The sequence below is a fragment of the Hoplias malabaricus genome, chromosome 7 (assembly GCF_029633855.1).
Source record: "Hoplias malabaricus isolate fHopMal1 chromosome 7, fHopMal1.hap1, whole genome shotgun sequence".
NCBI classification, from domain to species: Eukaryota; Metazoa; Chordata; class Actinopteri; order Characiformes; family Erythrinidae; genus Hoplias; species Hoplias malabaricus.
This window is the reverse complement of record NC_089806.1, coordinates 18,207,924-18,224,968: the sequence shown is the minus strand read 5'-3', so window position 1 is coordinate 18,224,968 and position 17,045 is coordinate 18,207,924. Positions and strand designations below refer to the sequence as shown.

Genomic DNA, 17,045 nt, shown 5'->3' with positions numbered 1-17,045 from the left:
ATGCACTTCCTGTGTCTCAAATCACATGGTGTACTAACCATAGTACACCATGTGATTTGAGATACAGGAAGTGCACTAACCATAGTACACCATGTGATTTGAGACACAGGAAGTGCATGTGCTCATGTTTGACAAATGTGACAGGGCAAGTAATGTACATGACAAGAAAGGTCATCTTGTTTGCGCTGAAGTCTGCAAATCATTCAGCAATTCTCATGTTCTCCCCACATTCTGAGGCAAAAAAAGAGCAAGCTATATTTCTGCAGTTAGAACGATTAGGTCCACCCACACAGAGGAACTCCCAGTCTCTCACAGCTCTCTGTGAATCTCAGCGGGTTACTGGATGTCCTAGCGCGAAGTCACGAAGAAGGGAAGCTGAGCTCCCCAACTCTGCTCTCAGCACACTCTCTCAAACAGGAAGCCACTTGTGAAGAAGCAGTTAAGTGGTTGTTGGAGGTGGGGGGAGGGGATGATTGCGCACAAAGGAAATACAAGTACACACAATGTCTGCAAAACATATCATACAGCAGCATGATAACTGATGTGATTCACAACATCTAGCTTTTCTAGAGGTTCTGTCTACAACAAAAAAACAAAACAAACAAAAAAAAAAGGACAAGCAGTCCCATAGTGCTTTTTATTTTAATAACAATTAACAAAAAAAATAACTATTTAGGTAGGAATGGAAAGTTAAGAATTAATTTAAACTAAATTAAGAAAATCAGACAGTGGCACACAGCTGACATGCAGATTTATGGAGTTACTATACACGGAGCAGCCAGAAATAATTACAATGAGCTCCTGGTTTCTACCAAACAGAGGCACCGTGTATTTCTACAATTAGAATGTACTTCATCTGTTATTTTGCACAAGAACCCCTAATACCTGGTTTGTGATGGTCCTGGGAGTCCGTAGGAAGAACGTAGTAAAAGCGGTCTTACAAACGTATGTAAAGCAACAAATGGACTATAGTGCGCAACTGTAGAACTAAAAATTGCACCTAAACGGTAAGTGAAACTGAAAAAAATCCATGAGTGTAAGAACAAGGAGCACTTTAAAGTTACGGCTGATAAATGAACACTGAATGATAGCTTGCTAGGCATAGACTAAGCCTATACTCGACTGTCAGTATAGAGCCATAGTTGGAAAATTACTTTTAATCGAATTATATTAATCTTAATATAATTAAGGCAAATCATTTCTGTTTGACAAATATATATTATAATATTAACATCTAATATTACTAAATTAAAACTACTGAGAGATGAGCCCTGCATTTTTCCGTATACATGCTTTTCCTAATTAAATTTTATATAGCTTATGATACATGTGGTTGTTCTAGAAAGAACTGATCATACCCACAACATCCTCAAAGAGTGCTGTGATGTTATTAATTACAATAATAACACCATACACTGCCCACTCCTACATTCAGTTATTAAGGGACTGTATGTCTTAATAATAATGCTCCCACGCACACAAAGAAAAATACACTGTGAACAGGTCAGCCTGCATGCTGGGGTATAGTAGACAGTCTGCAGGTTATCACGGCCTCTTTGAAGCCAACATTCCTTCGCTCCAGCACTATCAGCTACTGCCCCCTCTCCCCCCACCCCCCAAGCACAGCATGTCTGTCTTTGTGTATATTAAAAAAATAAAAATAAAAATCACCAGTACACCTTAACACATACACCTGCAACTGTAGACAGAAAGCTGGTATGACAGCTACTACATTTACTTGCAGGAATACGTTTCTACACATCTCTGAAATTTGGCAACTGTACTGTGATGAACCTAATTAAAGGCAAGTATTGACTGTCTGCCTGTTTTTCTAATAATGAATGCTGGCGCACCCTGCCCATCAACTAGGACTTAACACTGCCCTGTGAAGTTTAGCCCAGCCCAAGTCTAATGGTACTTGAACAGAACACTTAGTGGCAGATACACAGGAAGAAAAGCAGACTATAGTCCATCTACAGGCCAGGTGCAGGCCTCCTGGTCTATATGTATAATCAAGTGTCAAGTTTAAGTACATTTCTCAGTGTATTTTTTATCCAATTAAACTTCTGTTTCCCATACACTTCATCAATGTAAGTTGTTCTGGGCTTCAGGGCAAAAAAGAAAGAAAAACTTCAAGCCAGCTAATTACAGAAGAAGATAATTTTTTTTTTTTACATTCGGCAATGCAATACTTAAGAACAGATTTAGACAAAGTATTACCAGTGGCAAACGCTATCCTGAAAGGTTCAGGTAAATTTCCAAGCTCGAATACCATTCAGAATATATATTCAGAGGGTTTTATCTCACATATAATAGTAATTACGCTTATGCCTCAACATTAATACACATGACTGGCAAGCATGTAAAAAAAAAAATAACACCACAAGCTGAAGGACACACAGCAATTCATGTGCTGAGCACAGAGGGATATCTCAGCTGGCCTAACTGGCCAACTGCCCACTTTCCCCACCAACTTGTTAATGTGTTTTCCTCCCTGACTTCCTCCCATGTGCATTTCTTCAGTACACATACATATAAATAAAATATATATAAATATATATGACTATGATGTATGTGTTAGCAGCTATGCTTTGAATGGCTCCTCAGGAACCTTTGCCACATAAGAAAAGGATCGCTCATGATGGGGTTTCTAATCACGCTGCTCTTTCTTAGGCAGGCCAAGGTTAAATGCTTTCCATGTTGCCATGACACTCTGCTTGATGTGACCCTGTTGAGGATTTTGAGGCTTCTGAAAAGACAGGAAGTTAGACAAAGCCAAAGCAAAGGGAAAAAATGCGCACTGGTTGCCCACATTTATGATTTACCTGCTCCAGCACTTATAAACTCTTAAAGTTCACAGAAGCTGAACTTTTGAAAAGGGCTTATTTAACTAGCTGGTGTAAAATGTGACAGCAAATCATGATCATCATAGAAAAGCAACATTAAAGGACTCAAAAATAGATTCACTGTTTTATCTATATTTAGACCGTGGTAGCTCCTATATTTAGGTTTAAACCTTCTGTATGAAAATACCATCAGATTCCACCTGATTTCTCTCAAGAGGAATGGACTGAATCTCCATAAAAGCACTGTGACAATCTTCTGCAAGGCTAATCTGTCCACCACGTGTGTGTATGTAAAAAAGCCAAGTGTATGTAAACCACTGAAAATCTGACATACTATTCATAAGTAGTAAATAAACCTGACTCTTAGCTATCATTGTAAAATGACTTCTTGTGGAAATAGAGTACAACACATTATTTAAATTTAAGGTGACATGAAATGTGTGCATCAAGGATTAAACAACACAGCACTGTTCTTATTGTCTGAACAGATCTGTTCAGAACGGCCAGTTTCATAACCTCTTCCTTTAAATGAGTATTAAGCCCAATATATACTTCTGCGTCTAACCAACGCCGCAGACAAAGGGTCGAAACAAATCCTTCGATGTAGCCTGATGAGCACCTCTCCAGGAACGTAGCTATGCGTTGCGTCGCCGCAGCGACCGTGATTGGTCAGTAGTCGGACAGACATTGTTTGTGTTGAACCGAAGTAGTTCAGGAGTATGGGCTCCTATTCTCCACACACAGAGACTGTAGACAGCAGCAAATTCATACTGAGAAACTTCCTCAGACATGGTGTGCATCAGGGATGAATAAAAATGTTGAACAGAGGAAAAATACAGACGTCTCCCGGAAAAAAATTAACTCAACAAGAAGCAGGACCATGCGTGAAACACGTTGACTTTGTATTTGTCTCTTTCTTGGCACGTCATGTAAACTATGCTCTTTCCCACATAACAACCTCCTCCATAAATGGTGCACTTTAAAGATTTGTAAAAGTAATTCTACTGCACTGTTTACTACACCGTTTAGAGGAACAACTAGTGGTGTGGTAGTGTAATTGCAGAGCGACACAGACTTAAACGCAGAAGTATAAACTCACAATGACGTAGGGCTTGTGTAGCCTACAGCATAGGCTCTGCGTCAAGTTAATGCAGAAGTATAAATCAGCCTTTAGTCACAGCTCAGTTACCCACAAGAGCGCGTGTGAGAAGGGAGCAGCAAAGGCTCTGGATTTTTGTCATTTTTGCTTGGTTGCCTTTCCTCTCTCTGCTCATTATTTTTTCTCAGGCCATATTTAATTAGTACACTATTTCTGTTTATACACGGCATATATTTTTTTTTGCTCCATTTAACTAACACAGTTCAAATGCTCTGATTGGAAGACTTAGATGAGGAGGCGGAACAATTCTAACGTTTCTACACTCTATGTAACTTGCAGTACAAAATTAGAACGACTCATTTTATTACACTTTTTCTGACATAAGCATCCCACAAAAAAGTGACTGGGTTGTGTTGTTTCAGAATTTGTTGGTTGATAGACACACCAAATCCAAAATATAATGAGCTAAAGCCAACTCAAATTGTTCTGATAACATTTTTCCTTGTAATCACAAACACTGCAGTTTCTTTGATCCAACTCAGACTTCACATGCAAATAAAAGTAAGCTACACAGGCCCTGGGGTGATAAACTAACACAATACAAATAAAGGCCTTGTCACACACAGTCAGATTTTTACGCACACAAAAAAAAGCTGAAGCTGGCTGACTGTGACTCTGGATCATATTTTGATTTAGAACCTGTTATATTTGAAGAATTTACACCTTAAAATCAGCCTGACCAATCAGAGTTGTCACGTTTACAGGCCAAATAAATGAGCAGGAAGGAACAGCTCGTATTGTATGTAGCAGAACACAAATGCTGACTATAAAACTGCAGGTTAAAGAAACTATTATCTTTTTAATGAGAGGAGCAACACGCAAAATCGAAGCCTCAAAATCCTAGAGTGAGCTTCGGAAACACAATTTCCCCCTAGTCTACAGAACATGGGGAGTTCAGTAGTGTGTCGTTTAGTTGCAGGGCTTAAAGTAAAATGATACATTCATCATGGCTCCTACTAAATGAACAAATTTCTTCTACCTTTTCCAGTGTCTTCCTGTGAGTGCTGAGACAAAAAAAAAAACGCATCAGACTTGGTGTTAAGGTTCCACTGAGTATCAGTTTTTTTACGTGCTAAAATTCGTACTCGGTGTGAAAAGGCCTCAACACTCTCTTATCATGCTATCTGTGGCCCTATAATTTCTTATTATTTGCCAGAATGTTCTGAAGACTGCAGAATCCAGTGAGTTAATTATACAGCATCTGCAAAGAACAGCCTTAAAAAAAAAAAAAAAAAAAAAAAGAGTGATTATCTCCATAACTATGAAATATACCTTAAAATATCTGCCACCAAATAAAATCCTTAAGCAGACCACCCTCCACCAAAAATACAATTATCAACTAGATGTATATTATAAAAAAGTAATATTTCAAGGCATTTGGTGGGGGCTGTCCTCAGATGCCTTGGAGTACTGTCAAAAGTGTTGAGAGTTTAATAAAGATGCCTCTCTCCTAATCCTGACATGTTTGTTCTCTTCTGTATCCTCACTAGCCCTCGACAGGTCACTCCAGGTTAGTGCTGGTAAAATCTCTGCGCTCTGGGTGGCATATTACTTAAAAACATGCCCTTAGGAGGAAGGAAGCAGACTAACCCCTGCAAGGGAAGGTTTGTCTTGTGTATATCTGTGTGTCTGTGTTTGTGCAGGAGGGTATGCCAGAAACAGAGCCCTTCATATTATTCTTGAGTGACCTCAACATAAAAGGATGACAATTTCAAGTATATCCAATAACACAAGCTAAAGGTTAAAGTTAAAGCCGAAATCCTGCCATTTTAGAGGACAGCTGTGCCAGCTTAGAACAAAGCATTCAGTGCTTCAGAGATCCCTGCTGTAATTTTGTCATGCATAAGTCTGGACAAGAAGAGGTTTGCATACAAATATAAATCTCATAGACAAGAAGCCCATTACAAAAAAAAACAAAACAAAAAAAAAAAAATGTGAGAGAGAAATATATTGAGAGAGACAGGAAGAGAAAGAATTAAACCTGATTCTTGAAAGCAAAACAGGAAAAGGAAAGTTCCAGTGATATGTGTTGGAACTGACTGTGTGAGTACAAAGCTACAGGATTAGCTCTGGTCAAAATATGTTAAGAAATACTGAAAATAACCAACAGAGGGAAGTGGCATAATACCCCTTAATAATAATTTTATATTCACAAATCAAGAAATATCCAAACAAAGAAATATTTCTCTCTGGTGGCTGCAACTGCACAAGGATAAACACCTAGACAGCTCCCTCACACATTATGAGGTGTCAAGTCAAATCCAGACACAGCAATGACACAAACGAATAAACAAATAGAGCAGCACAGATGCAACAGTCTCTGGTTGATGCAAGCATGAATGAGGTCACAGCTAGAAGCAGGACTGGCCCACATAGCAAAAAATCTCCATGCTGCAAAAGATCAGTCTATCTGCATTCTTGTAGCACTCAGAGATCTGGAAAAGCAGCAATTCCCCTATTCAAGAGGTCATCCTGACACTAAGAAATGCTTCCATAAATATTTTTTTAAAATATGATCAAACCTTTTTCACTGGGAAAGAATGGCTTTTCTCCAGTGTAATTTTCAGAAATCATACAAGACATTGCCAAATGCAATAATCATGCTGGACAGATTATTTGTTAGTTCATCTGCGTCGTCATTGAATGGGCATAGTGGTTTGTAAGAATGTAATGATTTTCAGGTCTGATATGATATCCAAAAATTTTATTTTAAGCATTTTTAAAATTATTCTTTAACAATTTTACAGCAATCTAACATAATAGATAAGGTTTGTTTCAGAACAAGGTTGATATAATGAATGATCATTTTCATAAGCAATGCATTATGATTAATCAGGAAAGTGTAGTTCTCTATCTGTCCAAAATGACAAATTTCACATTTGCTGAAATATGTATTAATACAGTATATGTCTTTATTTATACACACACACACACATTTGAACAAAGCTCTTTCAAACAAAATCCCGGTTTGTGAGAATACTTGTCACTTGAAATATATTTGTGTACAAACCCCAAAGGACTCCTTCTAGGGCCAAAGAAACATTAGCACTACCCTTAAAACATGACAAATATACATTGTGGTGGCAGCATTTACCAAAGCATTTGTCGACCTAAAACCCACTTCCGCAATTTTTTTTAATGCCCTAAAATATATTTATGAGTGCCCAGTGTACTAAAAAAAAACATCAAAACTAAATTACAGCAAGTAGAAAAAGACTGTTTTAACTACAATAAAACAACAGTTTATACAGCTACTATGCTCTGCTCTGGATACAATATTTATTGTCTAATATGTTCACATGACATTTAAAAAGTGCAACTGTAGGACTGATGGGCAAATCAGCAAAATAGTTTTATAGTTTAATACATTTAAATTTAAATACATTTTTGATGGTAAAAAAAAAATAAATAAAACAAGAATCTGTGACTGAACCTTTACTTGAAAATCATACAAAGAAACGACTCACGTTCTGGCTGTTTAACTAGACTGTATTTTGTAAATATATACCCATATTTACTTTGATGCCTGCAAAAACTCCACAAATTTGGGGCAAGTGAAAAAACATATATTATTAATGTTCTGCCATTTTAAATATCCCACAGTAAGCAGATGAATTGCGAGCAGGTGCAGGATCATGACTGGGTACAAAAGGAATATGGAATATAAGCTCAGGAATTTCCAGCACAGATTGGTCATGGCACAGAACCTTGGTCCATGTATAAAAATTCTGTTAAATGTGTGTGACTTTCGAGCCTTCAAACAGCACTACACGAGAGACTGACATGCTACTGTGATAAACACAGCCAAATGGGCTCAGAAGTAAACTATTATTCAAGGAGGAATCCATACATCAATTCTATGTAGAAACAGTGCAGAGCTCTTTGGACCTGAGAAAAGCCACCATCAGTAACCTTTTCACAGAGACTAGTGGGTTGCGTCAGAGTCCCTGGCCATGGTGACTTGCCTGTGTGTAAAAGTACAATTGATGCAGAGGAGCTGTATGGGTAAACACATCCTTAATATTAGTCGTGGTCTTTACCAGAAATGTATCCCTCTAGCACCCTAGTAGAAACTCCACATAATATCAGAGCGAGTGCACGTGTGAATAGAGCTGCTAATGTTCCTGAGAATCATGTTTTCACAAGTGGCATACCATGCCTAAAGCAAGCAGAACATTTCCCCCTGTGAGAAAGTATCTGACACATAAAATCTTCCACTGTGTGGTACATGTGTGAAAAGACAAATCTAGAAAATTTCCAGACCTGATTTTCCGGAGTTTCGCCGGAGTTTATACGTTACAACAGCTAGCCTTTATGCTGCCATCAAGATGGCGTCTTTTCCAGGGCAGTCCATAGTTATTTCACCAAGACAATACCAGGCATCATTCTGCAAGTACTACAACCACTTGGCTTCACTGACACAAAGTGGCTCACAGTGCATTCTAGTTCTGTCCCCTATTGCAATTTTATGCTGTATTACGTATACTTCAACCATGGAGTGGTGAGCACCAATCGCAACAGTTAATAGCCTCAGTTCCCAAATGAATGAAAAGGTGTGATAATAATGAAATTAGGTAAACAATGGTAAACATGCCTCTAGCCTAAATTGTTTATATTTCCAAAATACAACTACTTCGGTCAATGAAAACATCAGAAATATTTTATTCGGACTTATAAACAAAATATTCAAGAAAATGAACAAATCACAAATCCTTGTTTTTTAGTTTTTTTTAAAAAACAATTTATAAAATGGCCCAAATTTTCTGGAATTGTGGCTTCAATTATTGAAACCATCTTTATCGATTTAATGCAAACCTGGCACAACAGGCAACATTACCTGCGAAATCTCTCTAAAGGGATGCAGCCCTTTTTAAGCATATCCTTATTCATGTCAAATGTATAATTTAAACCTAGTGATCTATATATGTCTAAGATACCAGAAGAGTAACCAATTTATCTGGAAGGCCTGAGCCGACCTACACCTACACACTACCCACCTTTCCCTGTTCGACTACACGCAACGATGACGCGCATTAGTCTGTGTCACCACTTTGAGCTACTGAGCATAAAGAGTGTTTCCAGGCTCTCAATCTCAACTCAAATGCAGGCAGTCGATGGTTGACCCTGATCGGACAATAAAAGGAGCTAATTCTAAAAGAAGAGTCAGAACTTGAACCAAGGCCTCTCCTCCTACACCCATCAATTACATAAGAGCAGGTCACACCAACGCAAATCAAAATAGCGTCAAGTCAGAGATTATGCCATGCAGATGCATGCAAATAAAGAGATAGTCTATCTAATCAGTAGAAATGCCTCAGAGTAGTGCTGAGAAAGAAGTGGATTACCGACTAGAGGAAAACTCAATGTCTCCCCTTCCACAAAAAAAAAAGCGCCAGTAAACAAACATGCAAATTAACCCATCATTTTGTCATATTAAATTACAGTTTTCTCAATCTATTATATTTAATATGTAATGCAAGGTGGTAAAAATACAAACACTGTCCTGGAACATATCACAACATCTGATTGGGTTCTAGCTGGCAGAAACTAAAATGCCATTGGCCGATTAAGAAACTTGCAATATTATTTAAATAAGATTAATTTAGATTAATGTAGGTTAAACATTTGTAGTATGGGTCAAATATGTAGGCTAAGGTTAGAATGATTTACTGATTATGTTCTTAGGCTATCCAGTGAAGAGAAAGGAAGCAGAGACACAGTTATCAGTGAATAATGTCGTGAAAGCCAATCATATCTCAATTTACACCCACAGACAGCTTCAATACAAAAACCAGAAAAAGCTGACAGCATCCCAATTATGCAACAAACAGCGCTGGCCTGCTTATGAGCCTCATTCAATCTCAGGGCTGCAAAAGACAGGTGCAATACAAACAAGAAAGGAATTTAGCATTTTCTACATTAACATAGAACCGCTTGAAATATATAGGTGACACCACTTTTAACCTTTAGTAAAAGTGCACAAATCAAGTAAAAAATAAAATAATAAAAGAAAAAACATTAGAATTGAGACTGGACAATTATGGTTATGTTCCTAATGTCTGTTGGTCTAAGTTTGGGAATATTAATGCATGTACTGTATGGTCTTTTCACTCTCGTTTGAAATGTCTAGATCAAGTCTGCAAAGAATACACTCATGTTATATCACCCTGTTTGACCTGTCACTACAACCAGAGCAGCATACTAAGCCATGGGCTCTAAATGGGTCCACAAATGGAAAACAAACAAAAAAATCAATGGCCTGGAAAAACAAGTCTGAGCTAATTACAGGGAAAGGGGTTAGGTTAGTGGAAGGGACACTGTTACACCATTGTTACATGGTCGACAATACCAAATGTGATCTAAAGAGACCCATCAGGTAAAAATGGATAAAGGGAAGGGCCTACTAGTGCTGGAATTTCACCATAGGCATACCTGCCTTCTGAAGCTCACTGAGTAAGAGGCTTGTTTCCTGCCCCTCCTCTCAGCTTCACTGTCCCACCTAAGTGCTCTGCTTTCTGCTCAGGCATATGTGGCGTTATTACTCCTGTCTCTCTTTCGGATTTCTACACTCATGCTATTATTAGCTGCCTCTGATATCCCAGTCTACAGAGGCTTCCTTCATCAGCTTCCACTTACCCAACATGCACTGCTCTGAAGTGAGTTGCAATGAGTTGTCACTAGCTAGAGCTGCCTCACTAGCTAGAGCTACCTAATCAGTAGGTGTCAAATCTTCTAAAATTCTAAATTGTAAGCTGAAACAGATGTTAAAATGACAGACTTTAGAATCAAACATCCTTCAAAGCCCCGATTAATAACTATTCATAACAAACAGCAAAATATATTTTTCTCAAAAATAAAACGAGAAAAACAATGATGACAGCGAGAAAAGAAGGATGGAAAACAAGAATTTTACTGCTCAGTAGCAATTCAAAATATTTACCTTTTGAAGACTGGTAGGATTGAGCTGTGTCTTATCAATAATTTTTATGGCCACCTGCAGGAAAGACAAATGGTATTTTACAGATCTTGTAACTGGGGGCTGGCAGTCAACCAAAAGCATAATGGGTGACTTTTGGGGGTGAGTATCTTTTGAGTCAGTATGGCATAAATCGCATTTCTAAGTTGGTTATACTCAAGGGTCAATTTGCAAAGTTGCAATGTCTTATTTAACTAAAAGCTTTGTTAAATGTTTAATAGTGGGGGCGGGGAAGAGAGAGATTAATTTAATAATATATATACTATTATATATATATATATATATATATATATATATATATATATATATATATATATAAAACAACAAAGTTTTCCAAAATAAAAGCCCATAGGCTTAGTAATCGTTATTACTCACCTCTCGCCCTGTGAGAATGTGTCGAGCCAGTTTGACCTTGGCAAAGTTACCCTTGCCAATGGTTTTAAGCAGTCGGTAGTTGCCGATATGTGGCTGCTCATCAGCACAGGAGGCGATGGAGTTCCGACAGCGAGCCCCAGAGCGGCTAGGCCGCGTAGCAGCCTCATTACGCCCATCACTGTGTGAAGTGTGCTGCAGAAAGACCATATAAGACTTCATCAAAACAGGGGAAAAAAATAAAAATAAAAAAAGAAAAAGAAAAAGTCGTGGAACACAAACAATCTTTCAAGACTTTTAGCCTGTAAGCACAAAGATGATGTCTGAAACCATGTGGTCTGCACAGTAAAATGATATCCACACTGATAATACTATGACTAGATAACATGACCAAATTATCGTATTCCTCATCAGCATCCCTAATATACAAATATCTCATTTGAAGATATCAACTGTCCAATAGTAATTAATAAAAACCGAATCAAACACTAAATATCAGCCATTATTGCAATATGCAATAAAAAAATTGAAGGTAGTGATTAAAAGGTTTTGGAATGCTGGAATCAAAGACAATGTATTAAACATATTCAAACAAGTGTGTGCGCATATAAACCCCATCTCCTATATTCAGTAGTATAAAAAACATTTTCTTCATGTCCTATTCTGAGTTTGCTTTTCTTAGAAAAATGGTTTTCATACCTTGTTAAAAGACATTACTCCTATATAATACCTAAAATCTACAAAGAGGTACATACACTCTGTTGCTATGAATATGGTCTGTTTGTGTTATTACTAGGCTATCGTTCAAACACTTGACAGTTGAGGAAGAGAAATGCATGTAAATAACACTGGCGACAAAATATGCCATGCAGTTTCCTGGATATTAGTCTCTGCTTCCTCCTTTTAGTGAAAAACAATATGATGAATTTTTTTGTTTAAGAAGCATGTTTGTAAAAGCCTATGAATTCATAGAAACCATATTGATATTTTTTTCAGGCAAGGTGAATATAAATGTCTTTTGAGACTCTCCTATTTAAAGCTCCCATCATAAACTACTAACAGTGCCACAGTACTCCCACAAAGTGTAGTTCTAAAATTCTTTCTACATAATATTATTTATACCCTGATTTTTTTTTTCATGTTGACTTGTACATAGTTACACGAGGAACCACCCAGTAAAAACATAACTAGACTTTGAACTCACCATTCCCTACGAAATAAAAGAGATGATAGTAATCAGCTAAAAACCATGCTGTACCATGATTTTCAGTACACCATTAGACTGTTGGACAAAAACATGACTACACCACTGCTGAGGGTTTAAACTTGAAGCAGCTACTCATTTAGGGGACATATAATGAGGTATATAAATATATATTTTAGGTGTAACACGGAGCCTGTCCTACCACTACTGTACTTGTAGTATGAACCAAAACTAAAACTTGTTTTACAGTTTTAAAATTCACTTTTCACTTTATTCCACTGGAATCTGGCCTCACATTAGTATTCACAACTAAAACAAGCCCTTTTTAATAGTTGCTGGACAGTTGAAATAAGGTTTATGAACTAATGCTAACTTGCTCAATCCTAGCTAGCTGTAAAGGTAGCCAAAAAGGTATCTTCTCAAAGATAATCAGTAGGTGTCATTAACATGACATCTTAACACTGTAGAGCTTAAGAAAAACTGAGCCTGCTTTGATCCGTTTGAATGGGAGGATCTCCAGGCATGATCTGAACCTCAATTTATAAACGTGCAAGGTAATTGTAAATGCTAATTAACACTGGAAATCATTTCAGTTCTGTGAATATTGTGTTTAACAGTCTATAGAACATGCTTATGCCGGTCTACTCGGTTAAAGGCAAAGACAATTTGCCCACTCTGAAGCTTCATGTGTGAGGTGCTTCAAATCAAACAAACCATCAAATCATCTGGAACATGGGTGTTTAAAGATGATGTTCTCAGTTTAAATCAAAAAACACAATTTTTATACAATTCTGATGTTTCCTCACCATCTGGTAGCTCTCCAGTCTGTTTGCATGCTTGAAACTGGTCTAATGTGTTTATGAACCCCCAGTGTCTGTAAATGCCAAAAGTATTTGCTCATTTGCCTTTGCACGCTTATGAACTTGAGTGACATCCCATTCTTAATCCATAGAGTTTAATATGATGTCGGCCCACCCTCTGCTGCTATAACAGCTTCAACTCTTCAGGGAAAGCTTTCCATGAGGTTTAGGAGTGTGTTTGTTGGAATTTTGACCATTCTTCCTGAAGCACATTTGTGAGGTCAGACATCAATGTTGGACAAGAGGGCCTGGCTCACAGTCTCAGCACTAATTCATCCCAAAGGTGTTCTGTCCGGTTGAGGTCAGGACTTGCATTGCGCTTGGTGATGTAAGGCTTGGATGCAGCTGCTCGGCCATGAAAACACATTCCATGAAGCTCTCTTCACACTGTTCTTGAACTGATCTGAAGGCCACATGAAGTTTGGAAGCCTATAGCAATTGACTCTGCAGAAAGTTGGCGACGTATGTGCACTATGCCCCTCAGCATTAGCTGAAACTTCTCTGTCATTTGACGTGGCCTAACACTTTGTGGCTGAGTTGCTGTTGTTCCCAATCGTTTCCACTTTGTTATAATACCACTTCCAGCTAACTGTGAAATATTTAGTAGCAAGTAAATTTCACAAATGGACTTATAACACTGGTGGCATCCTATCACACTACCAAGCTAGATTTCACTGAGCTCCTAGATTTCACTTTTATACACCTGTGGTCATAGAAGCAATTGGAAAAACTGAATTAAATTTTCTGGGTTGGGGAGTGAATACTTTTGGTAAAATATAGTACATTTTTGCTGTTTTTGATACTTAACCTGGAAAGGTCTCCAAATTCAAGTGACCGCTAACTGCATTACCAAAAACACTAGAAAACTAAACAACTAAACTTACTGTGGCAATTCAGTCAGTCAATAAAAACTTACAGACAACTGAAACTTCAGTAACGTACAAGCAAACATACTGTTCCACCTTAAAAAGATATGGAGCTTCTGAATGTAAACAAAACAGAGTTTATCATTGTATGTGTCCCCTTTAAATTAGCACAGAGTTCAAACACACAGATAAGCAATATCTGAGGAAGGTTGAGAAAAACACAACAGGTCCACTGAATAAGAAATGACAAGCTGGAGATCATTAAAAAATTGTGGTGAATAAACTGTATGAAAACTAAGGCATTTAAATAATACTTGTGAAGAGAAATACTAACAAGCTATACTAAGCATCCCTTTAAGCTATGTTAGTCATAATTTAAGTCATAATATTCATGTCACAACAAGAGAAGGTAGGCATTTTGTCTTATTACAAAAGAAAGGGCATATACTTGTGTTAAAGGAACAAATCATAATCAGTTATTTGATTATAATTCACATTATTCTGGTCGCTGCTGGCCATATGGTTGTCTGGTTGTCTCAACATCAGGATTGGAAAAAATCTTCACTGGTGACAGGACCATGGCAAAAAAGGGTATTTTCAACAACAAAATAATCACTCATTTCTTGCAACAAAAATATATGTAAATCCTTATTTTACTGTCTTTTGATAATTTTAAGCAACTATTAAAGCAGGAGGCTAAAGCAGTTAAAATGACTGACAAGCCATCATCATATATAGTAGCTATACTTACATTGCAACTAATAGCTTTTTCTTGTACTACATACTACACTGCACAGGCTTACATAAACTCATGTTTCAAGGCCACCAAAATGTATTTGTTTAATCAGTGTTTCCAAATTTATTTTTATGTGTTTATTTCAAGCAAACTGATGAAAACATAACATTCTCCCTTTTGTGCTACAACGTACACTGATTGTCCATAACATTCTACAATTAGAACCCTTTTTTCCATTGTTTTGATGGTCAGGACCCTTGCAGGACAACCACTTTTTAAGGATGAAACAGTGAATAACTTTAAGGGTACACCAACAGACAAGCTACTGCATATGAGACTATTAAAGCTACAAAGTGGGCCAGCAAGGAAGGTGTGTCGAATAGAGTGGACAGTGAGAGGGCACAGTGTTTAAAACTCTTGCAGCATTGCTGTGTCTGAAACACCACCACTGCATCAGTGTCACTACAGCACCACGAATGATCCAGCAGCCAAATAACACTGGCTCTCTGGACGGTCCTGACCATTGAAGAACAGTGTGAATGGGTGCTAACAGTGTATGCAGAGCAACAGATATACTACAGTCTGTAATTGTAGAACTAAAAGGTGTACCTAAATGGTAGGTGTAACTGATAAAATGTATGTAAAATGACAGAAAAAACAATTGCAGCTAAATGTAACTATAATGCTTGCATCTGCAATTAACTGATACTGGAAACATGACAAAACATCTATTCTAACTTACAACCATTATGTTTCTCCCCATACGAGTTGCCTTTGCTTTTATTGGTAGTCTGTACAATGAAAGAAAAGAGCTTCCAACCAAAGTTTATTTTCTTGAACTCTGCTGTAAAACATACTGTTATTAACTAACCCAGATTTGACTGATATTCACTGACCTCAGATCAGACACAAGCCTATTTCTGCATGATGTTTTAAACACAATCATAGGTCACACAACCACAGATAGCCTGGTTGGCTATTGATCATTCAAAATGCCTCAAGCCTTATCTCCACTTCTCTGCTAGCTTACACAAGCTCTTCTCTGACCTCTAACAAACCCTGGAAAAGAAGCAACATACACAAAATCTTTATTCAAAGCAGATGAACGATAACCACACACTAGTACTAAATTTGTTAAAGCAGTATTATTTTTATGGTTTTGAAATAACATTAACAAATAAATGAAGCAACTATGCAGCAATGTGCACCAGACTGAAATGTACACTGGCTGCTTTACTGTCTGTTTCTGAGATTTCTTTCACAGAACTAATTGTTATTCAAACAGTCTCATGATAAACTAATAATAGGCTATAGGATAAACAAAAACAAAACAAAACTGTTGTATGTTTAGGCAATACAGTTAATCAAATTGCATATTTAAAGTTTCTGAATTCAAGATGTCTGGTTTCATCGACTGCACAAGGATGCTTTCATCTAAAACATCTAACTCAATATAACGCATATATGAAATGTCTGTATAACATCTCTATTGTTATCCTCCAGAAGCAAGTCTTTTAAGAGAAAATAGAGAACAAGAAATGAAATAATACCTGCAGACAGCCATCTAGGTCAATACAGAATGTCTGACTGTTAGATAATAAAACCTGCCACAGACTTTTCATATATTGTCCAACGACAAGCTATAATGTATACCTATCATTATGTTATTTCATAGGATCACTACATAAAAAACTAACACTAAAAATCCCCCAGGCACTGCATTCAATCGGATTCTTCATGCATTAATTTTAAATGAGAACGTTTACAGCACATAACACTGACAAATACTTGCATGATCCTCTGAGATCTGTTCCATTTAGTCTCTCATAAAAACCCTCAGTAACTTACAATAGTGATGCGGTGCCTCTTGACCGAATGCGAGCCCTTCATCCTAGCATTGGTGATGGGAATGGAAAGGGAACAGACAACTAGTCCGTTTTTGTGCTGGTAGCTCATTGATCCAGCAGCACTGGCTGGAGCTCACAGAAGCGTGAAACACATTTCGGGCACCTACTTCTATCCTGGG

General features: G+C 37.5%; 1 protein-coding gene across 4 annotated transcripts in view; it reads right to left on the bottom strand.

Moving 5' to 3' along the window:
- Positions 1–17,045, bottom strand: part of mark3b (MAP/microtubule affinity-regulating kinase 3b) — a 46,283-nt gene that overhangs the window by 27,746 nt on the left and 1,492 nt on the right. For all 4 annotated transcript variants that reach the window (XM_066677750.1, XM_066677752.1, XM_066677751.1 and 1 more), the window contains exons 2-3: positions 11,357–11,548; positions 10,946–10,999 (exon numbers count right to left, since the gene is read on the bottom strand). In XM_066677750.1, the coding sequence (XP_066533847.1) occupies positions 10,946–10,999; positions 11,357–11,548 (246 nt within the window). The remainder of the gene's footprint in view (positions 1–10,945; positions 11,000–11,356; positions 11,549–17,045) is intronic.